This window comes from Anolis sagrei, chromosome 2, assembly GCF_037176765.1.
Source record: "Anolis sagrei isolate rAnoSag1 chromosome 2, rAnoSag1.mat, whole genome shotgun sequence".
Lineage (NCBI taxonomy): Eukaryota > Metazoa > Chordata > Lepidosauria > Squamata > Dactyloidae > Anolis > Anolis sagrei.
In genome coordinates, this window is record NC_090022.1 from 271309777 (window position 1) to 271337599 (window position 27823).

At 40.5% G+C, this 27823-nt stretch overlaps 1 protein-coding gene across 2 annotated transcripts in view; it reads right to left on the reverse strand.

Moving 5' to 3' along the window:
* The window catches only part of RAB3C (RAB3C, member RAS oncogene family), a 135988-nt gene extending 115496 nt beyond the window's left edge, over window positions 1–20492 (reverse strand). Inside the window, exons 1-2 of one of the 2 annotated variants that reach the window (XM_060761514.2) lie at window positions 20295–20492; window positions 2712–2939 (exon numbers count right to left, since the gene is read on the reverse strand). In XM_060761514.2, the coding sequence (XP_060617497.1) occupies window positions 2712–2939; window positions 20295–20318 (252 nt within the window). In that variant the 5' untranslated portion in view covers window positions 20319–20492. The remainder of the gene's footprint in view (window positions 1–2711; window positions 2940–20294) is intronic. The other variant, XM_060761513.2, reaches the window with a different exon arrangement.
* Between the last annotated feature and the right edge of the window lie 7331 nt (window positions 20493–27823).

The window sequence follows — 27823 nt, forward strand, 5'->3', positions numbered from 1 at the left end:
TAAATCATGGTTTGTGATTTTCTGCATAAGGCAAACTAAGATTATCTGCAATTAGGGATCCAGATGTAATGATGCAAAAATGATTTTTTTTAAAAAAAAACTGCCACTCTTCTAGTCACACTGGAAAACTTTAGTTTATCATTGCAGAAATTAGCTGGCATGATCTTGCAGGCTTCCTTTTGCCTGTTTCCCATCCAATGTATATGGCCAGGAGATCATGTTAATCTCCTTAGTATATAATACAATGTTAATATATTACTATAGCTCAGCTATCAACTATCACTATAGTTAACATGTATAGGTTAACTCTAAACTAATGTTCATCGTTGTATCCAAATGTAGGTAATGAGAGAGACTGCCAGAACCAAAGATGTGGACCTGCTTTTATGGGAGAAGATCTGTGAGGAAATAGAGGATGGTGAAAGGCCATTCAGGGACAAATCAGAAGCTGGTCTATGTAGGATCAAGGCTGACAGCAAATCTAGAAAATGGGATCAACAATTATATTTTCCTGTTTTTTGTTGGCTATGGTAACCAGACTACCTGTATTTTTGTGGTCCCCTATCAGTAACACAACCCCATATCCAAGTCCATTAACTGCACAATGGACCAAAAGTATATATTTCACCAAACACTTCCACTTCAGAAATATTAGGGGCAAAACCATATCTAAAAGTAGAAAACATAATTGAAAATGGACTTAATTCAGTTGCATGTACAAATATCAATTTACTTTCAATACAAAATTCTATTGTGCTGTGGGGAAAGGGCTACATAACACTGCACAGTGGTGCACTTTATATTCTACTTTCTCCATTCTACTTTTCCACTGTTGCTTTGGGTAATGTATTGTTTCTTTAAAAGCACTGTATGTATTCATTAGCTACTTCAATATTGTAATGGACTTGGGGGCAGGGACTGACTGACAAATGGTGCTTTAGTACTGTGTATTTGAATTCTGGTGTGTTGCTGGGAAACTGAACCTAATGAGATGATGACATACATCATGGGACTACCTTTGTGCACCTTCCCAGCAGAACTAGGAAGCCAGCTTTCCCAGAACTCTGGGGAGACGTTTATCTTGCACTGGGAGTTGGGGGAGCCTGCAATGGAAAGTGGGATGTTTTCCCTTTTACTGGAATCCAGTGTTAAATAAATAAATGCCCCCGGATGGATGTACCTGTATGTATGTATGCAATGAACACATACTCACATGCATACATTCATATAATTTTGTGCATTCAACTTAGTGTTCTGTTATAACAGCTGGATACTTTAAATGCTCCCCCCCTTTAAAATGGTGGCCATCATTTTGTATTTATTGTGAAATTTGACAGCTCCTGGTTGAGAGGAGGAGTGGTAACTGTGTGGGGGCTGGGGATATTTTTCTCCATAATCCCTGTAGGTTGTATGTACAGCCTCCACAAAAACAAACCCCCAATCTCCTTTGTAGTCCCTCACAAAATGGCATCAAGCAGTGACTTCAGTTCCTCTCAAAATGGTGATGGGAAATAACATCACATCACATTATTTTGCAATTTTGTAAGGGACTGAAATAGAGAATGGAAGTATTTGTGGTATTTTGGAAAATGCAGGGCTCTTTAGTGGTTGAATACAGTATTTGTGAGGATGTAAGGGTTATTGCATGTGTGCACTCATGTTTGCTGAATTTTTGTCAGGCAAAAATTACCCCAAAATTGTCCCATTAAAAAACCAGAGTTCTGGATCTTTGGGGGACTGGCAGAATACTTCAGGACCACAGATGTTGGGTCTAGAAGCCATATTAAGCTCACTTCTGATCAAGACCCAGGTAGGATTTCTGCATTTTCAAGATGCTATGGATCTGCAACTCTCTCATTCCCTTCCATTGGGCTGCATTGGCTAGAGCTGCGGGCAGTAGTATTCAAACAACAACTGGAGAGTCATAATTTATTTATTTATTGTATTCATATCCTGCCTCTCTCCCAAATAGGACTCAAAGCACCTTACACAATGAGTTAAAAGAAAATTGCTAAAACAATGCATAATCCAAAATTGTAAAAAAAAAAAAAAAAAGCTTTAAAGAACCAATCCCATTTAAAATAAACCCTTTTAATATATCAATTAAAAATGAAAACATGGAACACTTATAACCCAATAAAAGCAGTTTACCTGTTGCATGTTACTCTTCACTTATCAATTACAACTAAAAGCATGCTTATATAGGAGGTCCTAGCCAGTGAAGAGAATGAGCAAATCCTATCTCTCTTGGGAAGCAGGTCCACACACTTGGAACAGCCACCAATAAGGTGTTCTTCCTTGTTCATAAACAGACAGACCTGGGAGGGCAGTGGGGTGGAGGGAATGCCACTCAAAATTGTAAAATATGGGAAGGCATATATCAGGAGATATGGGTTTTTTGATAATCTGAACCTAAGGCGTATAGAGCTTTACGGGTTATAACAATTCCCACTTCTGATCTAGACAAACCCATTGCCACAAAGCAAAATCATCACTCCATTAGAAGACAACTTATCAAAGCAATATTTCCAGAAGATGACTGAAGTGAGGGAGGGAAGCCACATATATGCAAGAATGAATGAATGAATGAATGAATGAATGAATGAATGAATGAAAGAAGAATCAATCTGGGTCATGAGTCCCTCTAACCTGATGAAAAAACCAATGATTACTAGAAATTTTAATGGGTGAAGAGGAATAATGCTACTTACCCAGATCTGTAGCTTAATTCTTTTCTCATTTTTGAAAACAGTTTTTACTTTGAAATCGATTCCAACAGTGCTTACGAAAGCTGATGTAAATGAATCGTCAGCATAACGGAACAAAAATGATGTTTTCCCAACACTACTGTTACCAATGATGAGCAGTTTGAACATGTAGTCAAAGTTCTGGTCTGATGACTCCTTCTGGCCATATCTTGTGTCTTGGGCAGATGCCATCTGGAAGAGCCAGAAGGAGGAAGAGGTTAGAAATAAGTATTTGTCAGATATTTATCTCCCACTAGCGGTCCCCTGCCACGCATTACTGTGGCCCAGTCTGGTGATATGGAAAATAAAGTTATTAGAAAGTGCTGATTTCTAATATATGTCTTTATGCTTGTGGGTAAACAGTATTTCTTGCTGTTTCTTTGTCAGTGTTGATGAGGGGATTGTCTGGTTTTCCTACTCTGGAACCTGCAACATATAATTGTCCTTTTTAGGGGTCCCTTTCAAATCTATAATACTTTATCTCTCTGTGTGTGAATCATATATATCTATCTATATCTATGGCTGGATGGCTCTCTGTCAGGAGGGCTTTGATTATGTTTTCTTGTCCTGGTGAAGGGAACTGGACTGGGTGGCCTTAAGTATTTTCTGTTGGTCATGGGGGTTCTGTGTGGGAAGTTTGCCCCAGTTCTGTCATTTGTGGGGTTCAGAATGCTCTTTGATTGTAGGTGAACTATAAATCCCAGTAACTACAACTCCCAAATGCCAAGGTCTATTTTCCCCAAACTCCATCTGGGTTCATATTTGGGCATATGGAATATTCATGCCAAGTTTGGTCCAGATCCATCATTGCTTGAGTCGACAGTGCTCTCTGGGTGTAGGTGAACTACAACTCCCAAACTCAATATCAATGCCCACCAAACACTGCTAGTGTTTTCTGTTGGTCATGGGAGGCCTGTGTGCCAAGTTTAGTTCAATTCCATTGTTGGTGGAGTTCAGAATGCTCTTTGATTATAGGTGAACATTAAATCCCAGCAACTACAACTCCCAAAAGAGAAAATCATAATTTTTTGAGTGATGGTCACTCCTTGTGTAGTGTGACATTTTGTTGCCAAATTTGGTGTGATTTCGTTCATTGGTTCTTTTGTTTTTAAGGTACTCATTATGCACAGAGCATTTTATATATATATATAGATGCTGGCACTGGATAAGTCCAAAGTGTTTATATTTAATTAATCGTATCAGCAATAAATGCCAGAGAACGAGGACAAATGTGATAAATAAGCTATTTATCCCATCTCCCAAAATCTAGATATCCACAATTAAATACGTCTGATATTTAATTCTGTTTTAATATTGGTATATTTGTAGATTTTGAATTCTATTGAAATGCTTTTATCATAAGCTGCTTTGAGTCTCTTTGTAGAGTAAAAAGAAGGGTATAAATCAACATTATTATTATTATTACTAGCCATCCCCTGCCACGCGTTGCTGTGGCCCAGTCTGTGCATATGTGTTTTGTGTGTGTATGAGTGTGCATATATGTGTATATGTGTGATTGTGTATATATGTATATGTGTGTGTGTGTGTGGTTTTACGCCTGCTACACATTGCTGTGGCCCAGTCTGTGTATGTGTTTTGTGTGTGTATATGTGTGTGTATATATTTGTGTATATGTGTGTTTGCGTATATATATATATATATATATATATATATGTATGTATGTGTGTGTGGTTTTGCGCCTGCCACACATTGATGTGGCCCAGTCTGTATATATGTGTTTTGTGTGTATATATATGTATATGTGTGTGAGAGAGAGTGTATATATTTGTGTTTATGTGTATATATGTGGTTTTGCACATGTATTATAATGTGTGGCCCAGTCTGTGTATATGTGTTTTGTGTGTGTATACGTGTATGTATATATTTGTGTATATGTGTGTTTGCATATCTATATGTGGTTTTGCGCATACGTTGTAATGTAGTTTTTGTTTTGTTTTGGGTTGTTTTTGACTTTTTAAGTCCCTTTTGCTGTGTTTTCCAGTGTTTTAATGAGTGATGGTCACTTGTCGGCCTGATAGGTGTATTGTGTCCAAATTTGGTATCAGTTTGCTCAGTGGTTTTTGAGTTATGTTAATCCCACAAACGAACATTACATTTTTATTTATATAGATTATTATTATTATTATTATTATTATTATTATTATTATGTGACTATGGGCACCCTGGTGGTGCAGTGGGTTAAACTTCTGAACTGCTGAACTTGCTGACTGAAAGGTTGATGGCTCAAATCTGGGGAGTGGGGCCGCTCCCGCTATTAGGCCCAACCTAGTAGTTTGAAAACATACAAATGTGAGTAGATCAATAGATACCACTTCTGCAGGAAGGTGTTTTTTTGTTTGTTTGTTTGTTTTTTGCGGGAAGGTAACGAAACTCCATGCAATCATGCCAGCCACATGACTTTGGAGGAGTCTATGGACAACACCAGCTCTTTTGCTTAGAAATGGAGATGAGCACCACCCGCCAGAGTCACACAGTAATCTCCATCAAAAAAGTGTTTTTTATCCTGATTTAATTGCACTTTAGCCACCCCGTGTATTAAAATGCTTGGTGCAGCTAGGCTAAATATACTGAAATATTTGTGCACATGAACATTTGTTAAACGTATCCACATGAAGTAAAGAAAAATGCTAAATGCAAATGTTGAGTCAGGACAGAAAAAATGTGGGTTTTTTTTTAAATAATGTGAGCACATAAAATAACATTAAAAGTTTCATCCTCCTTAGTCCTACCACAGTATTTATCTCCTTGGTTTCTAATGCCTGCTCAGCATTATGTTGATTTGTGCTTTGACGTTGCTCCAACAGAGTGTTAACTGAGCATTTCCTCAGTAAGTAGAGCAGTTCTGTTTGTGGTAGCCAGAATATTCAGCACTTCTCCTCTGATAGTATGCTTAAGTGTTCAAGCAAGACCAAATCCAATATGTTCTGTTAATTACAATAATTTCGTGTTCTTTTTCCAAGGAGCTTTGGGTGGCAAACAAGAGCCTTTCCCCATCATCATTTGAAATGACTCGATGAGGTGGGTTATGATCTTCTAAGGAGGGTGGGTTTGGCTACAGTGATCCATAATTACCTCTCAATTAGACTACTGTAATTTGCTCTCGCTAGTACTGCCCTTGTAAAGCGTTGAGAAGCCACAGCTAGTGCAAAATGCAGATCCCACACTGTCGCTTAGTATAGATGTCATATAGCACCAGATTTGAACCAAATTTGTTGGATTCCAGTTTGTTTCTATGATCCGTTCAGGGTGCTGAGCTTGTTCTAGAAGCCTACATGCCTTGGTGCCATAGGATGAAAGACCGCCTCTTTCTGAATGGGACTAGCCTAAGGAAAATCAGGAAATGTTATGGCAAGTAGAGGTTTTTGTATAGGTCTCTTAGGGAGATCCTGACAGGCCTTTATCCCAGGAGAATCCACATTTTAAAAACACAGATTTTTCTGGGGGCCTGATGCGCCAGGAGAGTGGGGGGTGGTGGAGTCATTTTCCTCCCTTCTCCCCTCCCCCTGCTCTCTTGGCCCATCATTTCTATGCCCCTGGATAGCTGGCCGAAGCTTGTAATGGAGGCCAGGTAAGTTTTTATTACTTTTCTAAGGGGTCTGGGGGCTTTGGGGGTGGGTATTCCCACAGTCCAGAACAGAAAATAGTGGGTTTATCTTGCACCTCCCAAGAAGGCGTGGAATAACCTCACAATCTAATTAGTTTGCTACAAACCAGGGGTTTCCTGGTATTCTAAGGAATTAATTTGGGACTGTTCAGAACATTGTATGGACAGCCCCTTTATTGCGGTATTGTCTGGACGGGCCATTAGATCCCAACTTGGCAGAATGTCTAAGAAATAGATATATATATGTTGACTCATAAAGATATTACCACAGTACACATAGTAATTTCTTTTCTTCTCTTATTACAACTGCCTTAGAAGCATGCAGTGAAGGAGCTCATGGACAAAGATCATGTAAACCAGCCATCACATCAGGCTTCTAACCTGAAGATGTCCCTTTTTAAAATACAATATAACTCTGATACTTACAGGACCAGTATTTGTGGTTTCACCTATCTGAATCAAATAAAATCTGTCACCTCTAGGTATTTAGGTCCTCCAGCATGACCCTTTGTCAATGCCCAGTGGAAGCATACCATATCATTTCAATATTATTTGATATTAGCTAGAGTTTCCTTTTTCCATAGTAAAATTGGGAACATGTCCCAACACAAATACAAAGATGGTAGTATATATATGGCATATGCCAGGACCCGGTATTTTCCCCCTTGAGGGTGATCGGAAAATGATCCCTTTCCCCCTAAAAGCCCTAGTATAAAGTACCCAGTACCAACTGTGTTATTTTGCTCTCTCAAACAGAAAATCCGACAGGCACCATGAAAATCCCACAAGCACCAATAATCATAAATAATTTCCTAGCAATTTTCCATCCTTTCATGATACCCAAACTCTGCTGCCGGAAATAATTTCCTCATTCTGCCTAATGATAGGACTGGCTTTTGCAAACACCTGCTCCTTGTTCTTGCTAGGGTAAAATAAAAAAAAAAATACAGACTAATCTGGAACACATATTATAGGGTACAGAAGATCTTGTTTCTAGGTGGTGAGTTGGGATTGATGTTTTTCCAAGTGTTTTCTGTCCTTGCAATTCTTTCTGAAAAATAATGCTACATGTCGGGTAACATCTGCTGTCAATGATGGGAAGTTTGGATCATTGACTGGCATTTCCAGGCAGATAAATTGCAGAGCACTTCAAAGCACAGGATCTCAATTCATTGTGTGTATGTCATCATGATTCACAACATCCTCTGATTCATGAATTTCTAGTACTATTGCTATACAGAAACAAACTCCCACTCATCCCTTTGATATAACATAACCACTCCTGTCTGAAGCCTTGATGCTTCCTTTTACTTTTTTCCCATTTATTAACAGCTGGGTGTGTTCAAAGAGATCACAATGGCCTCTAGGTCCCAACAACTAGAAATAACAGTCAGTTATATTTCCTATTACTTAAAATTCCTTGCGTGTTTGGGTGTGAATAAATTGTAACCATGGAGGAAATGCACAAATCTCTGTGTGTTACCCCCACTTTGCAATCCCTAACCCTTCACACATTAACTAGGATTGTATCTGCACTAGACAGTTATAGCTTCTTGATATCACTTTGGTTCTCATCAAACGGGGGAACAAGATTTTGGAAATAATGAATATGGACAAACCGACCTACTGGCTATCTACAAGCCAAGGGACTCCAAAGAAACATACAAATTTGGACTCAGTAAAAGACTATTTCAAACAACAGAAAATGTAAATTATCATTTTAAAAAAGTAAATCACAAACAAGGAAGAAAAAGAGGGAAGCAGATAAACTCTGGAAAGCAGACAACTCTGAAAAAAACAAAAAGGACTTTAAAGACCACCAAAGACTAGATGGAAGTCAATAATACTATTTTTTATTTATTATTTATTATTATTGTTATTGTTATTGTTATTATTATTATTATTGCAATCTCAAGTTGAGCATGCTACTATGGTGCCAACATGGGAGGCTTCCCACGTTGCCTTGGATCAATGAGGGAAAGCCAGATGGTCAGTGTTTCCTCCTGTGGAATCACCCTGCCAGTAAGCTGGGTGATGTGGGGCGTGCGACGACGGGTTCCCCAGAGCCTCCAATGGTGGTTACCAGATTCGCCACAATGTGTGGCAATTCCAGGTGCCAGTGTGAAGAGGTCCTTTGACTTATGTATCTCCATGTATAGTATCCTGGAATATGTAGTTTGATGAGATACTTAGAGCCCATCTACACTGCCATACAATGCAGTTTAACTGCACTGAACTGCATTATATGGCAGTGTAGATGGGGCCTTAGAATTCTCAGTTAAAACATCTGGTGTTGTATTTCAAGGGAGAAAATTCTAAATAACAACAACAATAACAACTTTATTTGTAACTTTCCCTATCTCCTCAGGGTGGTTTCCAGACCAAAAAATGGCAAACATTCCATAATACCAAATGATCCAAATACATAATCAAACAATACATAAAACAGACATCAATGTGAACTTATAATAACTATCCAAACTAATAAATACTTAAAAACCAATAAGTCTCATCACCTGCAGTTACATCATGATAAAATCTCAATAAATTAAAGGATCTTAACAGTGTAAAATGATGATGAAGATGTTATGTTAAAAATGAAATACCACAGTCAACAGCGCCAAAGTGGATTTCCAGTATCCAACAGGTTTATATATTGCGATGTTCTACTCTCCCCCTCCTCTCCATATGCTAAAGTGCAAAGATGGGGTTTTAAGACTTTTTTAAAGGAGAGAAGAGAGGGGGCCATTTTTACTTCTTTAGGGAGGGAGTTCCAGAGGCGGGGAGTGATCATGGAGAAGGCCCCGTCTCTCGGCCTCACCAACAATGCTTGAGACAAAGGTGGGACCGAGAGCAGGGCCTCCTACGCCGACCATAGTGCCTGTGTTGGTTTGTATGCAGAGATTAGGTTAGTTAAGCAGCCTGGTTGTGGTTAGTTTAATAAATACCTCATTTCACCAAACTACAAATCCTATGATTTCATAGGATGGAGTGGAGCCCATAACAGCTAGAATGTTATCAAACTGTTATATATGTGTAATCAATTTCTTTGGGGAGGATCTGAAGGAAGATTGTAACCATGTTTGATTAGATGTGGTTGCAGTTTGCCCAGAGAACCCTTTTGCAAGAAAATTGGAGGGGAGACCTGGGTGTGTGCTCCCCTTCATGGATACAAATTATGAGTATCTAAATAGGGCTGCCCAAATGAAAGCTGGCATGGTACAGTGGTTTGAGTGTTGGACTGCAACAGGATTCGATTCCACGCTCAGCCATGGAAACACACTGGATTCTCAGAGAGTCACACCCTCAGCCCCTGTAAACCTTGTGATAGGTTTGCCTATCAGAAACAACTTGCACACAACAGTAAAAACAATAACAGCAACAAAAATAGAGCTGTGATGACTTTGCCAATACCTCCCCACAGGGCAAACAATTATATCCGTGAAACAACACAAAGTCACTCCTGGAACCACCTGACACACAAAGCAAATAATGTGCAATTTTACAGAGCCATCTCACAAAGCAGATTAATAAGCCTTTCACTGCAATTTCATCCCATTTACAGAGACAGCATCCTATTGTTTTCACGTACATTTGTGGGTGAACTGAGGACTCTATTCTATATTAATGACAGTTTGCATAAGGATTTGGTAACTACTCTGGACTGGACACATTCATGCAGAAAGGAAATACATGATTCTGCACATTGGCATAAGAGTGTGTCCTCCATGTTCCTGTGATAGATCCATCTACTTCTTCTATAGCAGATTTCAGCTTAATCATTTGCAGCAAAATAAAGCAAATGAAAATGGATTTATCTGGAACATACTCAGGAGTCTATTTAGCAGCTGCAACTCTGCAGCAAAATGCTATGTTTTAAAAAATGTTCTGAGGCTCTTTTAATTTAGAGCTTGGTATTCATATGATGATTTACTTGTTTTCAAAGCTATAAATATATAGCTTTGAAAACAAGTAAATCATCATATGGTGGGATTTTATTTTATTTGGGTTGTAAGGTGCCTTGGATCCTGCACTGCAACAAAGGCAGGATATCAAATGCATACATACGTATAGGGATTCTGAGTAATGTACAAAGCATAATTCTATTCCATTTTAATCAAACTGAACAACCCTGTTAGGTAGACTAAAATAAGAAATTGTGACTGGTCCACAATTACTAGTGTGCCTCTTGGTTGATAAGGGATCAACCATGAAAGTCTGTCATCCTGGTGAATTAAGCATTACACCATACTATATATTGCTGAATACCAAAGTCATGTTTATCCATGCCATCATATTTCTAATTTGTATGTATGACTGTTTAAAAAACTGATAGGAAGAAGAAAAAACTCATTTGAAATGTGTTGGAGGGAAGTTCTACTGATACTGTGAACTGCTAAAAACATTAATATATGCATACAAAGAATCATAGAATCATAGAGTTGGAAGAGACCACAAGGACAATCTCATCAAACAACTGCTAAATAGGAATACAATCAAAGCACTCCTGATAGATTACTTTTCAGCCTATGTTTAAAACCTCCAGAGAAAGAGACTCCACCAAGTCTCTTTTTAGAAGCCAAGATGACTAAATTTCATGTAGTATTTTGTACATGATATAAGGAGATATGACTCATTAGAAAAGGTAATAATACTTGATTCAGTTGAAGGCCACAGAAAAAGAAGACTGCATTCCAAATTGAAAAACTCAATAAATGAAACCAAGGTCTGAGTTCACAAGACCTGAGCAGGACTGTTCATAGCAGAGCAACTTGAAGATGTCTAATTCATAGAGTCAATCGGATGGCAGTTAACAACAACAGAAGCTGCATTAGTTGTGCCTGATGAAGTAGACTCGGTCTATGAAAACTTATGCTACAAACTTCTTCCATTGAGTTACTCTTTACATACTGATCTAGACTAGCACAGCTAGGTCTCTGAATTCTATATTGCTTTCTCTGTGATGTGCTGCAGCTTCTTTTATATTATGGATCAGAAATATATAACCCTTCAGATATAACTGGAGTACAACTCCCATCATCCTTCACCACTGGTTGCGAAGGCTGGGCCTGATGGGAGATAATACAGTAACCTCTGAAGAGCCATATATTCCCCACCCTTAAGATATATTCTGATATATTTTATATTCTCTTTATAGATCAATGCTTACACCTTGTCAAATATAAATTTTATATATAAAACATTTAGGAATCATGCAGTAGTTACATACCAGACATGGAGAAGAGTATGTTAACTTCAGTGTTAAACAGATTGGTTTGTGCTGGTATTGCCAGAGAAACATACAGTACTTGGCAAGAGACACATTTCTCCTGCAATGCTATCTGCCAATTACTGGCATATCCTGAAAGATCACTGCTAACACATCTCAAGCATCTTGGATTGTACCAACATTCGCTGTTGTCATGGTTGTGGGCAATATGCATTTAGGACACCACACAAGAGAGTGCGCTGTTTATCTTACAGTATTAATGATGACTCAGCTTGATTAAGTTCCCCACTTTTGAAGTTTAATATGTTTAGTGCTTATGTTTGATCTTTGATCTTTAAACAAACAAACAAATACCCAACAGCCCCCTATAAAAACTTGATTGCGCAGGTACAACTTGGGTGGGCAGAGTTTTCTGACTCCAAGGATACGTTTATGACATCATGGATGACTTCTTCTCCCAGTCATCATTTCATTTTGCAGCTTTTCTGGTATTGTAGGCATATTCAGAAACAAGATCTTTGGGTTCCAGACATTACATTTGAACTCCCAGAAAATCAAGGATCTTTTTTAAAATTATTATGATTATTCATTCCCTTTCTCAAAGAATCAAAAGTTGACAAGGGAGAAGGAGAATGATTAGTTATGTGGAGCAGTGCTCAACTGGGAATTATTTAGATATTGTGAAAATTGCCAATCCCAAATCAGACATAGGCCAGGAGAGCTTTCCTAACACTCATTGCCAGGAAAAACACAATGGCTTCAAATTACATCTAAAGTTGGTAAGCCATGATGTGAAGAGCTGTCCAGTTCAGTGTCAATTGGTTCAATAGCACCCTAAGGAGAAATGGTCTAAATGGTCTCATCTTCTGCCTACAAGATTCCTGGGGAAGATTATTGTTCTAATAAATGTGGACTGCCAATGACTGGTGTTCTGCTTAAAGGTTTTGAACTTTATGCCCACCACCTTTGGTTATACTGGAGGGCCACATTTCTCTGAACCCTGGGTTAGAGTGGTCAGTCTAAGGATAAACAACCTGAGATCAAATCCTCACTAAGCCATGAAGCTCAGCCATGAAGTTTAGATCAACTATGCTCTTGCTGAGGTTATAACCCATTTTGCAGAGTTGTTTTAAAAATGAAAATGGAGAATGGGATAGAGCAGTGGATTTCTTTGAGCTCCTTACAGGACTGGTGGTAAATATATTTCTATAAGCTTGTATAATTTTTTCAGATTTTGATGAATAGATAATATTTATCAAGCAAAGTTCTCTAACACAATGTTTACATTTCGATATTGCTAGATTTGGAGAATGGTGTACAAACTGATTCTATTTTTTTCCTCTTGAATTACTGAAAAAAATGGCCGGTTACTGCAAAATCTTTAGGAAAAAAATCCGGTATCTGAAAGTTTGTTTTGCACACAAAACAAAATGAATCCAATCAAGCAACTCATTCAGGTAGTTCATCAACTCTTTCCCTGCAAAGACTATAGAACTCTATTGAGAAAAAGAACACCCACCAGAAACTCACAGTTTGTCATCAAACAAATTCACAATGAAATCTGGAATTGCTTGAAGGTGTAATTAGAATAATTCTTGATATATTCGGCAGAAGAGATTGCAATGCTGGGGAGAGGAAACATTTGCATTTCTGATCTCTAAATGTTAATCTGAAGTACTCTGCCTGATTGCATTTCCATATCTCAGAGAACCCTGGATGCTCTATAATTATAATTATGGAAGCGACATGGCAAAAATGCATTATTAGTTCACCTCAGTGCCCTTCCCCACTCCCCAAGCTTTGTTTTTGACAGTTTTCTGGGTGCTGTTTTCTTATAAAAAGTAGCTTTTTCCCTTTTTAGAGAAAAAATGAAGATCCTTCTAACTGTCAAAAGAAGCCTAATATTGCCTTGAGATAAAGATATAATTATTCCAATATGGTTTTCCTCATTCATTGTCTTATCCATGGAACTCTGGTCTTCAAAACCCTTCACTAGCTGTAGACCTTGTCAAGGAGGCAATAATTTGAACCCTAAATGAGGAATTCAAGGTGCTGAAATTATTTTGGAGGAAGGGTTCACACCCTGGATAGTCCCCAAATGTTCAGAGTACAATTTGGAATAGATTCTCTGCCTCACCAACAAGAAGCCACCAGTAGCCATTGGTCTCCCATTTATTCCACTTGCTACTTTCCTAGCTCCCTATGGTCTTGTCCCTCTTTACCTTTCTCTGCTCATCAGAGTTTACATCTCAAGAGTTACAAATAATGTGATAACCAGTAAGATTTTTTTAAGTAAAAAAAGTTTATTATTATTATCTTTATTGATAGCCCGCCTTCCTCCCCATGGGGACTCAAGGTGGTTAACAAGCCACACTAGACAAGTTTAACCAAAAACATCTCCTTTCCCGTCTTTATACCTATACCTCTAGATGTTGTCGTGTAAACATATCAGCATCACCCATGTCAATGTCACACTTTCTTTGTATGCCTTCTCCAAGTATCCTCCTTTCTGGGAAGGCTTTGGATCAGCTCTTAGTTCTCAATTCTGGTCAAAGTATATATCTTCAAGTAGTCACATACAGTAACACATATGTAGTGTTACTGTATGGAATCACACTGGAGGACCAAGAAGGACCACAAACACATCCAGTAGTGGTGACCATGGTGAACTGAAACTGTGGGAAATGAACTTTTGAATTAGGGTGTACAGTATGTGACTACTACATCACATACAGTAACACTACATATGTGTTACTGTATGTGATGTAGTAGTCACATACTGTACACCCTAATTCAAAAGTTCATTTCCCACAGTTTCAGTTCACCATGGTCACCACTACTGGATGTGTTTGTGGTCCTTCGTGGTCCTCCAGTGTGATTCCATGGGATGCTTGAGTCAAAAGCTAATGTCCAACCTTCTCTTGTTGGGCAAGTATCTCTTGAGGAAGTAACAGGGAGCAAAATATATGCATTTGATATTATCCACAGTTTCAGGCCTCCACATTAGGTTTTGGAATGTATTCACCACCAATAATGTAATCTTACTGAAGTTTTTTTTTTTTTTTTTTGCTTATCTATATCTCCATCACTATTTCTGTTCTCATGTCCTTGCATTTAATTTAGATTAGAAGCTTCTTGAGGTCAGAATCTGTGTTTCTTGTAAAGCACTAGATATTTAAATGGGGGTGAAAATGAGGGTCTCCAAAGCAATTGAGACATAGAATACGTACACAAAGAAAATGTGAAATAGAACATGCCTTGTCTTCTTTTAATTTTGCCTGTGCAGCCTAATTCTGCCCATGTTCACACAGGCCCAGCTGAATTCAACAGAATGTATTCCCAAGGAACAGCCTAGAGTTGCACTGTCTATAAAATTGCAGGCATGCAATCCTGACTAATGCATGGCTACTCAGCAGGAAGAACAACTAAATTCATCGATCTCATTCCAAAACAAGTGTGCCCTTGTTTCCTTAGTGGATGGCACATCTATATATAAGAAAGCCAGCTGCAAAACTAATCCACAAATTTATTATATGAAGAAAGTATACCTATTTTCGTTCCTTCCTTTTTCTTCATTCATTAAGGAATTTTGATCCAGATAAGGAAGTTTCTGATTTTAATCATGTTTTATTTCTTCAATATCATGTGATACTTCAAGGACAACATGAAGGTTTCCCCTTTGTGCATTCATTTAAGACAGGTATTCTTCGTGTTTGGTGCTTTGGGGCGGTGGCGGGGAGTCAGGATTTTCGTCATTTCTTTCAGCGTAATCCAGCATATGGATAACTGATCTGAATGAATTATTATTCCCTTTTGATGTGATAAAAGGGAAAAATGCTTTTGCTATATAGTTAGAATTAATAGAAATGAATGGAAGGAAGAATGGAAGTCAATAACTCTTTTGTTTTCCCCCTCCCCCTTCTCCCCTCCTCAAGGGTTCCCTCCCCCGCCCTTTTCCTTACCTTTCCCTCTTCCCTTCCCTCCTTTATTCCCTTCCTTTTCCTTTCCCTTGTACCTTTCCCAAATTACCTTTTACTTCTCACATTCTGTTTTATTGTAATCTTTAACTTTTCTTAATAAAAATATTTAACAAATATTAAGCCCTTGTGCTTGCAGGACTGCTGACCAAAAGGGCAGGGGTTCAAATCCGGGGAGCGGGGTGAGCTCCTGTCTGTCAGCTCCAGCTTCTCATGTGGGGACATGTGAGAAACCTCCCACAGAATGGTAAAACATCAAGGCATCCCCTGGGCAATATCCTTGCAGATGGCCAATTGTCTCACACCAGACGCAACTTGCAGTTCCTCAAGTCGCTCCTGGCACACACAAAAAATCTAGGATAAGAAGATAATCTGGGATCAGTTACTCGGATATAGGGGCAATGTGGAAGGGGCCTATGTCTACTGCAGGTGTTCCCAACCTGTGGTCCGTGGACCCCCAGTGGTCCTCAAGAACTAAAACATGGTCTGTGGCCTCAGCATTACTACACCGTTGTAACGAGAGTGACTGGAAGGGAGAGGCTGACTACCCATGAAAGACATGAAAACAAGCCTCCTGATTGCTGCATCTCCTCCTCCTTCTCCCTCCCCCTGAGTGGAGCTGTTCCATGTGGTGCTGTGGTGTCTTAATTTTAGGCCTGTTCCTGGGGCTAATTGAGTAACTGATTAAAAACTGCATTGGATAGACCACATCAGTTCTAGATTAATAAATATGGTTTTCTGTGGGCATGAAGATGGTGACTACTGGATGGCATATGTTCTATATCAGAAACTAGAGCTGATGTGGTCTATCCAATGCAATTTTCTGAATCAGCACCTCAAATAACCAAACTGAATCTAAAGTTGACCAAAAACTGATTTGTAACCCTTTTGGTACTATTGTTGGAGAGTGGTCACTGGCCAAAAATAGGTTGGGAACCACTGGTCTACTGAAAAGTCAGTCTCTCTGTTTTCATGCATTTTACACCTAGGTATGTGTTTATATAGCATTTTTGCATACTGTTATTATTACCCATTTTACCCCTAAGAATTACTCTTAGGCTAGAGAAAGGGCATTCTTGAATATTCATTAGGTGTACTTTGCTTATTCATCATCATCATCATCATCATCATTCTCTGCTTTTTCCCCAAGTTTGAGATCCAAAGCAGCTCACAATTGAAAAAGCAATACAATGAAAATATACTAAAAGTAAATATTAAAAGATAATTGAACTAGTTACAGTCATTAAAAGAACTCAGTTAAAATGCAATTAAAAATAAGTAAAAAGCTGCTAAGAACAGCCTACTGTTGAGATCAACAGTGTTTACACCCAGACACTTCCAGAAGGTGTGCTCTCCCATTTTTATGAGTCATGCATGTTCCTTCTTCAAGAACAGCAACATTTCCTTAACAAGTAAATAACTATTTCTGCCTTCTGCTTTAGATTCCTTATATATTCTGTCCACCCCCCCCCCCTCCCCAGTGTGATGTATTTGGCAATGAAAGACACATTTTAAAAAAGATATTGCTTTGGAAACTTACACTATTATTTAACTCCTATGCAAAAGAAGTGAGGGTTCATAGGTTTCCTCAAGATCCCTTCAGGGAATTTATATGTCACAGATTGAAAGCAGCATTTGTGGTCACCAAGCATCAAGGCTGTAATTCAATCAGCACTCCTTCTTGGGCCCTCCAGATGTTTTGGACTTCAACTCCCACCATTCCTAAAAGCCTCAGGCCCTTTCCTCCCCCCCCCCCTCCAGTCGCTATATGCTGCCCACAGCTTCCATGTAGAGAAGGCATGGGCCAACTTGGGTGCTCTGGGTGTTTTGGACTTCAACTCCCACCATTCCTAACAGCCTCATGCCCTTTCCTTTCCCCCCTCAGTCGCTATATGCAGCCCACTGCTTCCATGTAGAGAAGGCATGGGCCAACTTGGGTGCTCTGGGTGTTTTGGACTTCAACTCCCACCATTCCAAGTTGGCCCATGACTGCACTAAACCAAATAAATAAACATTTGAGATGTGAAGGGCAACGATAGAAGCCCATTCTGCTTCCCCTCCTCTCCTCCCGCCTTCCTATGATGGCTTAATCCATGTTGTTGGGAATCTGGGAATGCGGCTGTGAGGGAACAAAAAGGCATTTCTCATGATCCGTTTTGTCCTGCAGCTCTAGAAGTCGCCAGCAGCTCAGGGGCATCTATAGAATGAAAGCAGTATGACACCACTTTAACTGTCTGCCATGGCTCAATGCTATGTGACATAGTTTCACAAGCTCTTGAGCCTTCCTTGCCAAAGAGTGTTGATGCTTCACCAAATCACAGCTCCCACGATCTTGCATTATGAGCCATGGCAGCTAAAGTGGTGTCAAACTGCGTCCGTTCCCAAGTAATGCCCCAGGGAACGGGTTTTGCCTTCCCTCCGAGGAAGGAACGAGGAGAATGGAATCCAATCCGGAGGGAAGGGAGGAAAAGGGGGAAATGCACATACAGGAAGCTTGTAGGAAACTGATCAAGAGAGAAAGGTAGGGAATAATAGTAAAGGTAAAGGTTTCCTGATGTTAAGTCTAGTCGTGTCCAACTCTGGGGGAGGGGGGGTTGCTCATCTCCATTTCTAAGTCAAAGAGCCAGCACTGTCCATAGACACCTCCAAGGTCATGTGGCCAGCATGGAGTGCCAATGGCATGGAGTGCCATTACCTTCCTGCCAGAGCCATACCTATTGATTTACTTACATTTGCATGTTTTTGAACTGCTAGGTTGGCAGAAGCTGGGACTAACAGCAGGAGCTCACCCTGGATTCGAACTGCCAACCTTTCAGTCAGCAAGTTCAGCATCTCGGTTGTTTAACCTGCTGCACTACCAGGGGGAATAATAACAATAATAATAATATGCTGATGGGTTGTTGTGGGTTTTTTGGGCTGTATGGACATGTTCTAGAAGCATCCTCTCCTGACATTTTGCCTGCATCTATGGCAAGCATCCTCAGAGAGTCAATATGCTGATGCTGCAGTTTGACATCATTTTTAATTGTCAGGGCTCAACATTATGGCGTTGAGATTTGGTGAAGCAACATATTAGTTGGTCCAGAAGGATAAGGACCTTGTCAAACTATAATGCCTATGATTGGATGGTTGTAAGTTTTTCAGGATCTATGGCCATGTTCCAGAAGCATTCTCCCCTGAAGTTTCACCTGCATCTATGGCAGGCATCCTCAAAGGTTATGAGTCTGACCTCACAACCTCTGAGGATGCCTGCCACAGGTGCAGGCAAAACGTCAGGAGAGAATGCTTCTGGGGGAAAAGAAAAGGGGGGAAAGGAGGGGGGTTGACATTTCACCTGCATCTATGGCAGGCATCCCCAGGGATTGTGAGTCAGATCTCCCAACCTCTGCCTGCCACAGGTGCAGGCAAAACGTCAGGAGAGAATGCTTCTAGGAAAAGGGGGGAAAGGAGGAAGTTGACGTTTTTTCATGTATCATGTTCTGCAGTTGATGGTGGTTTGTGGATTTTTGGTGTCCTGACCTGCCTCCTGAACCTTTGGAATCCTGGAACCGTGAATCTTTGGACTGGTTTTTGACTACGGTATAAACTCTTGATCCCTGGACTTTGCTCATTGAACTCTCGGCGTTTAACCACTGGACTGGACCTTTTGACTACGGTGTTATCTTAAACCTGCAACCGTGTTTGCTATCAGTTTGCTATCTTTATGTTTTATGTTTTGGACTATTAAAACAGCCAGACAGTAAGTGCTGCTTTAATTAAACTGCTTGATACAAACTGGGTATTTGTTTGGTTCATCTCTACCTTAATAAAGCAGAGCCCTGGCATCGTGATATGTTTCACCTACATCTATGGCAGGCATCCCCAGAGATACTGAGTCAGACCTCCCAACCTCTGAGGATGCCTGCCATAGATGCAGGCAAAACGTCAGGAGAGAATGCTTCTGGGGAAAAAAAGGGGGGGGGAAAGGAAGGGGTCAATGTTTCACCTGCATCTATGGTAGGCATCCCCAGGGATTCTGAGTCAGACCTCCCAATCTCTGAGGATGCCTGCCATAGATGCAGGCGAAACGTCAGGAGAGAATGCTTCTGGGGGGGAAAAGGGGGGAAAAGGAAGGGGTCAATGTTTCACCTGCATCTATGGTAGGCATCCCCAGGGATTCTGAGTCAGACCTCCCAACCTCTGAGGATGCCTGCCATAGATGCAGGCGAAACGTCAGGAGAGAGTGCTTCTGGGGGGGGGGGGAAGGGGGGAAAGGAAGGGGTCAATGCTTCACCTGCATCTATGGCAGGCATCCCCAGGGATTCTGAGTCAGACCTCCCAATCTCTGAGGATGCCTGCCACAGATGCAGGCGAAACGTCAGGAGAGAATGCTTCTGGAACATGGCCATACAGCCCGGAAAACTCACAACAACCCAGTGATTCTGGCCATGAAAGCCTTCGACAATACAATGCCTATGATACCACAGCATTGATACATGGTAATGAAAGTCCACTGCAAACAAATAACAACAATATGAGAACTAGCTTTTCGCCTGAGTGCTGTTGTTCTTCCTCCTCCTCCTCCTCCTCCTCCTGCTGTTGCCTTTCCACAATTACACCAGGTGGGAGCTTTCTCGTGGGATCCCGTCCCTTTTTTCTCCCTCTCTCTCTGCCTCTCTCTCCACGCTGTCCCTCCGGCTCCGCCTTTCCAACCTGAGCCTGGACGCAGGACCCACCTGTACTGGGGCTTCGTGCCTCATGGTGTGGCTCCGCTCCTTCCTTCTTGGCCCCGGGGGTTGCAGCCGCCAACCTCCCTCTCTTCGTCCGCCTGGGGAAGCGGCAGCAATCGGCAGGACTCGTCCACCACCAGCGCCGCCCGACGCTCGCCTCGCACTCCTTTCCGATCAGCACCGGAGCTGTCCGCTTCCTTAACCCCGCCCATTTTCTCCACGCCCCGCCCTTTTCTCCCCGCCCGCGCGCTGGCCTCTGGGACTTGAAGTTTCCGCTGTCTCCCTCCTCAGGGAACCCTGCGAGGGAAAGCCTCGCCCCGCGACTACAACTCCCATGAGCGCCCCCTCGCTCGCTCGCTCCTCCTCTTTAGCTCCACCTCCGCCCCTCCTTTCCAAACGCTCCATGGAAAGCCAAAGCAGGGCGTGTTTGTGAGTCTGCACTTGCAGCGTCCACACTGCTGTTGCGTGACTTTTTCCTCCAGTTCCCGCACTCTCTCTCTTGAGGAACACTAGAGAATGAATCCACTTAAAATTCGGTTGTTGCCTCTTGCAGAATTTTGGGGTTTGTAGTTTAGGGAGGAGCCTTGAACAGCCTCACGAAACTACAAACCCCAGCATTCTGCAGGAGGCAGAAACCGGATTTCAAGTGGATTTTTTCCATTTTTTCCTCTAGTGTGATGAAATGGGTCTCGCCAAAGTTCAGCTCCCAGGATCCCACAGTACTGGGCCATAATATTGAAAGGTGGTACCAAACTGCATTAATTCCACAGTGTAGATCAGGCATGGGCTACTTTGGGCCTTCCAGGTGTTTTGGACTCCAACTCCCAGCATTCCTTCCTTTCCCCCCTCAGCCGCTTAAGTTGAGGGGGACAGTGGACAGCAAAAGAGGTTTAAAATGGCCAATAGCTAACCTCAAAATGTGGTATAAATAAACACCTAGAACTGGGAAGTCCTGGCAGCAAAAACTGGACTTGATCAGTTCTTGATCAGTTCTTAAAATGTGGTATAAATAAACACCTAGAACCGGGAAGTCCTGGCAGCAAAAACTGGACTTGATCAGTTCTTGATCAGTTCTCCTTAAAATGTGGTATAAATAAACACCTAGAACTGGGAAGTCCTGGCATCAAGAACTGGACCTGATCAAAATTTACTGAAGGGTGACTTGGTGTTGTTGAAGGACTACCGGATGGAGCCATTGGGTCCTAAATGGAAAGGTCCATGGTCGGTGTCCCCTGTCAACGGTGATCCACTTCGACTGCGGTTCAAAAAGATCCCGAATTAAAAGACTATGTGATCAAGAGATAAGACTACATGATCAAGAGTGTACTAGAGACTACATGATCAAAAGTATCATCTCCTTGGGAGAGTGGAATATATGGCATCCCGGCAGTTGTAACTGGAGGTCAGATGTTGCCAACAGTGCTGTGAATTTTGAAGAGGCACAAATAGAGAGTGAAAGGAAGAAACGTGCCAAGAGGAAGTCATGTCACCCAAACCCTTGTCCTGACCACCTTCCACCTGGAAATCTACATCCTCAAAGTGAAAGACCAAGTTGATCCAGAATAAGTCATCATAGTCACTGATGAACCCACCACCAAGGGCCCTTCCAGGCAGGCCCTATATCCCTGGATCTGTTTATCCCAAATTATCAGGCCGTAGGAACTCATACCACTACACTTAGTCACTCAGACAATCTGTTCCTCAGCTTTTGCATGGATCACACAGGGACTCTTATAATTCATGTTAAAACAGAAAATATGGGATCAGATCCTGGGATATAGAGCTGTCTGGAAGGGATCCAAGACTATCTTTGAAGACAACCAGAGCTATCCAGAGTGTTGGACATTTTAGGAGATGATTCAGTTTGAGTATCAAAATGGGAAAAGCTTCATGGCTCTGTTATACTTTGAAATTTATTTATTTACGTTGATTTTTATCCTGCCTCTCTCTCCATATAGCAGTGGTTCCCAACCTTTTTTTGCCCAGGGACCACTTTGACCAGGGACCACTCTCCAACACTGGTACCAAAAGGGTTACAAAACAGTTTTTGGTCAATTTTTGATTCAGCTTGGTTATTTGGGGCGTTGATTCAGAAAACTGCATTGGATAGACCACATCAGCTCTAGTTTCTGATACAGAATACATGGCATCCAGGAGTCACCACCTGCTCACCCACAGAATGAATGGTTTATTGTACTAGTCATAGGCCAAAGTTAGTAATACACTAACTTTATAAACACTTTCCAATATAAACCTTAAAATGTAACAAGAATTAAAACTAAAACAAGTTCTTTAAAATTATGAAAGCAGAAACATGACAATAACAGTGTCTGCTTTGTGTCATTCCAAACCGTTTCCATTTCTGACCCCCAGTATGGATTTTGCTACTTTGGCTCTGATCTTTTGGGCTGCGATTGCTCACCCACAGAAAACCATACTTAATAGACCTCAACATTATAAGAGGGTTTCATGAGACCAGTTGCTCTTGTTGCAATGGTGTAGTAAGTGAGGCCGCAGACCATATTTTAGTTCTTGCAGACCACTTGTAGTCCACAGACCACAGGTTGGGAATCACTGCAATATAAAGTTGGTATACTAGTGGCCACTGATTTCTGTCAACTTTGGCATGACATTTTGCTACCTTAGCCCAAAAAGGAAATGGCACCCATTAACCACCTGAAGCTTTACTGCAAAATAGCTCAAGCCTGCCATATGATTTGGATATATGAGGAAGAAAATCCCACAATTGGTACTCCACATCCCATTAAAAGATCAGTACAGCCAGCCCTGTGTTTGGGTTCCACAGATCCAACCAACCACAGATTGACCCCCCCCCCCCCCCCAAACACACACACACAAAGCAAATCTTTGTTTGGCATAGCACAATGGTAGTGTGTAAATAAACATATCCCACTGTAGCCACCTACCTACCATTTCACAGATTCTCAGGCTCCATTGTTCACAATTTTATATAAGAGATGCCTTTTTACTATGCCATTGTATATAACGGGAAACAAACCCCAGTGGATACTGAGGACTCACTGTACTAAAGAAACTGCCCACTCATCAGCTGCTGCCATTTCATGACAATCAAAATCTGCTGCCTAAAGCAGTCATCTCACCATACTCAGCTGTAGGACCTTTTGACCCCATATGGTATATGTATCTTGCAATGGTGGCTCCAACCCAACATTCAAATAGTCCAAACATTTTATCTGTATATGGTTGTCCTTCCTCTCTTTACACATCTATTTCCACAGATTGGCATTTGTTCAGAGTGCTGACCCTGTGTAAACAGCCTCACAGTTTAAAGTCACAACTTCCCATGGTGTTAAGAAAACTGCATAGAGGGAAGCTAGCTGTGATTAAGAAAAACATGCAAATTTCTAAGTAGATTGGGTTATGCAGAGCACATGTCCATGGGCCCAGAGCAACACCAGAGATTCCCCTGATATTTCCACATTCTCACCACACTTTTTGCCCCCTAAACCACAAATCACATCTCTTTGCAAACCTATGGGAGCAATGTATTGTGAAGGCATCCATGGCCAGAATCACTGGATTGTTGTAGGTTTCTCGGGCTGTATGGCCATGTTCTAGAAGCATTTTCTCCTGATGTTTTGCCTGCATCTATGGCAGGCATCCTCAGAGATTGTGTGGTCTGAAGGCCTAAGTAAATAAAGTCACAACTTCAGCTCATGGCCTTTTTAACCAAATGCCTTTTTTCTCCATCTCCTCTGTTTCAGCTTCAACTGATAAGCAGGAGAATCATCTAGAGATTAATGCTTCTGCCCACAGCATGGGTTTCCAACTAAATCTCACAGCATGGGCTCCTCTTAGGAAAGTGTAATAAAACCAAAAATCATTCTATTGTAAAGGAAGGAATCAAAGCATACCCCTGTACAATTTTTTGTACAAAAGGATATTATCCCCTGAAATATAAAGGCTTTTGACAGGAGGAGATCATAAAGATGGTATCACTCTAGATTCCGTCATATATTCTGTGCCCACCCTGTATCCTGTAAAACTGTGTCAGAATAGATCAAAAATGTCAAAACGGGTGGACGTTGTGATGTTTTCCTTGTGGATTTGAGTGCACAGAAAATGGAGCCTTGCACATGATAACCACTTTGGATATGCTTCCTTCATCCGTTAACTCCCATGGTTAAACTGCACTTTCTCCTGGAAAAAAAACTAAAAAGCTTTCATTGTTGACAAGACAATATCAGACTTTTTATTTCTGGTTGAGATAACACCCAATCAGCATGTTATTATCTTTAGCAATGACATGGAAAATAGCTTTAAAAATGACAGCTGGGATTTGTTATAGACCAGTGCTATAACCTGGCAGCTTACTTTTGAGAACAAACAAAATGTTTCTTTTGAACACCATTTTGAGCTGTAGTTTGCCTTCATGTAGTTCAAAGGACTACATATGTAGGGGCTCAGGAACAAAACCAAAAATTTTAAAAATGAAAGGCTATTATAGGAAAAAAATGTTCATTTTGATAGCTCAAAATACACTTGGAAGATAACTACAAGGGTTATCCAGAAAGTAAGGTTACAAGGCAGAAGCTTTCATGGGGAATTTTCTCAGGGGAAGTTGGTATCACTGCTGTGTAGCGGGAAGCCAGTGGAAGTGAACGAGCAGTGCCAGTCGTCAGTAGCCCATTGACGGGCATTGTGGTGAAAATTAGAAATGAGCATCCTCATTCCGTTTGCCTCAAAGTGTGAAGTTCACATTATAATATGCTACCTAAATGCTAAGGGCATGAACACTGCTGCGATTCATTGCAAAATCATTTCAGTTTATGGGGAGGACGTAATGTCAAGACAGCATGTGACTAAATAGATTCGGAATGTATTGTGAGACCACAAAGAAACTTCACAGAGCTATCGGCCTTATACTTCCTACCTATTACCCTGGTCATCCCTCTAATACTCCCCAGAAATGAGCAGCCACAGACCTGTACCTGCTATTGCCATTAGCCTGTTATAGCACTGTACCTGGTCCCCTCATATTTTGAGTTTGCACTAGCCTCGGCTCGGCCTTTTAATTGCTCTGAACAGGCAGGATTATTTTTTAATATATATGTGTTATTGTGATAATTTTATGCTTATGTTGTTTTGTTATTTTATGTCTTGCTGTTTACTCTATGTTTTGGTGATGTTACTCTTGGGTAGATAGAGCGGTATATAAAGTTGTTGTTGTTGTTGTTGTTGTTGTTGTTGTTGTTGTTATCCAAAACAAATGTTGTGGGATGCTGATGGCAGGAGTCTGTCTCCTTCATGATAATGTATGTTCACACACCACTCATGCAACACAAGATTTGTTTACTTCATTTGGTTGGGATGTTTTAAGCCACACTCTCTCAGCCCAGATCCCGCACCCAGTGACTATCATCTGTTCACTAAATTGAAGGAACGCCTTGGTGGAAAACACTTTTCTGATGACAACGAGGTGAAAATCAAAGTGACAAACTGGCTGAAAAAAGGCAGATGGAAACTTCTATGACACAGGCATCAAAAACCTGTCTCATGGATGACAAAAAATATTGAACTGAATGGTGAGTATGTGGAAATATAATATAATACCAATGCTACAATCCAGGTAGGTTTTATTAAAATATATTCATTCTTTGTATTTTTTTAAAAAATCTTGTAACCCTACTTTCTGGATAACTCTTGTAGAATGAACATACCATTGAGGCATTTCTAAATTGCTCCATATAATTTTAGTAGACTTTAATATGGAATGATTAAAAACAATACTTTGTGCATTTACGATGAATCACATATGTGATAAGACATTGACATTCTAGTTTGGCAATGAGAAATTATTCCGAAGAAAACTACTGCAATAAAATTAATAAATATGCAGCAAAAGAAAGGCATTCAAAAATCTATGTACATAATAAGTATGACAGCTGACAAAGAAACCCATTGTGTGTGTGTGTGTGTGTGTGCGTGTGCGTGTGCAAAATGGGAAATGATTCCAGTTTTCTCAGTTCACTGCATCATTCAGTTTTAAACAACTCTTGGATTCAGATAACAAAGCAAAAAAACTGCTCTTGTAGTTAAAACTGACAGATTAGAAGGAAAGGAAATATGGCACCTTCTTCTATGACCCAGTGGCTGATTGCTGTGTCTTGCTTGCTGTAGTTCGGTAAAAGAAATTTGCTGTAGGCCAGGTGCAAGTAACCTCTGTGGATATCACTGTATTGATGCAGTTCAGTGAGAACAAAAGCACATTGCCACTTGGAAGCAAGGGACATGACAGAATTACAGTTTGTCGTTGAGCACACTTCCAAACCAGAATGCAAATAATCAGAAGTGAAGGCACATCATTTCATGGATTGCTGGGCCAGAGCCATTGGGAAAGTCACACAATAATTGTGTGTGCGCGTGATGCTTGCAGAAAATAATGTACTATGTGTTGCCCACCTGCATTGCAGTGGGAGCAATTAAGTGGAGTGGAGAGCAAATATCTCAACTGATTATCATGATTGACAACACTTGATTGACAGCACTTATGGTAATAATGTAATAGGTTCAATATTGGTCTGGGGGGAAAAGGTCAAGGACTGGTAATAGAAGATGATTTATGGTCCTCATTATGAAAAGCCCCTCAATTAAAATCTGTTTTAGCTAAAATAGGTGAACATTGTTTTAAAATTACATATAGATGGTATAGCACCCCACTGAAACTGTAAAACTATAGTATAGCACCCCACTGAAACTGCTAAACTGTAAAACTATAGGTATTTTCTTTTACATATGGTGATAATCGCCAAATGCTTAAAGATTTTGGTTAGAAGTTTTCAATAAAATTGAAACAATAAAATAATAAAAACAAATACTTCAGTCAGTATAGAGTTTACTCTCTTTGGTTACAGAAGAACACGAAAAATCTTATTCGCATTTTTTTTTATTTTGTCCAGCAGCTCCTGTGTTGTTTTGCTCTAAAATGTATATTCAGATTGTAGGTATGAGATGTCATCTCTTGCTTTCATGGAAAAACTGACTCAGCAGCTTCGCAATCCAGGAAATGAACTCCATGATGACTCCTTAATTACACATTGATTTTAGTTTATTTCTTTTATTAATAGAAATAGACAATCTTGATCAACCTGGCTGTCATGCTGGTCTTTTGAATGACATCTTGAAGTCTAGAATAATGAATATGTTGCATGTATGGTTAGGAATGCTGTCAGATAATTTTTGTTTTGTTATATTGAATTTGGCAAAATTATATTACTTTTAATAAAAGTTTAAAATATCTGGAGTACAGGATTTAGCTAATGTTCTGAATGTAGAGTTTGAACTCTATTGTTGGAGATCAGCCTGAGACTCTTGAGGCTGATGGGTTCACTGATGATTTAGAGAGAATTGTGAGATTGCCTGTGGGATTTCCCATGGTCGAAGTGATGAAGATTCAAGTCAGAGGAATGATGCTTCTCTCTGTGAGAAATCTGACTCTGAAAGTGCAGGGCTTCAAGGTCAGTTAGAGGAGCCACAAACAGCAACATTAGATA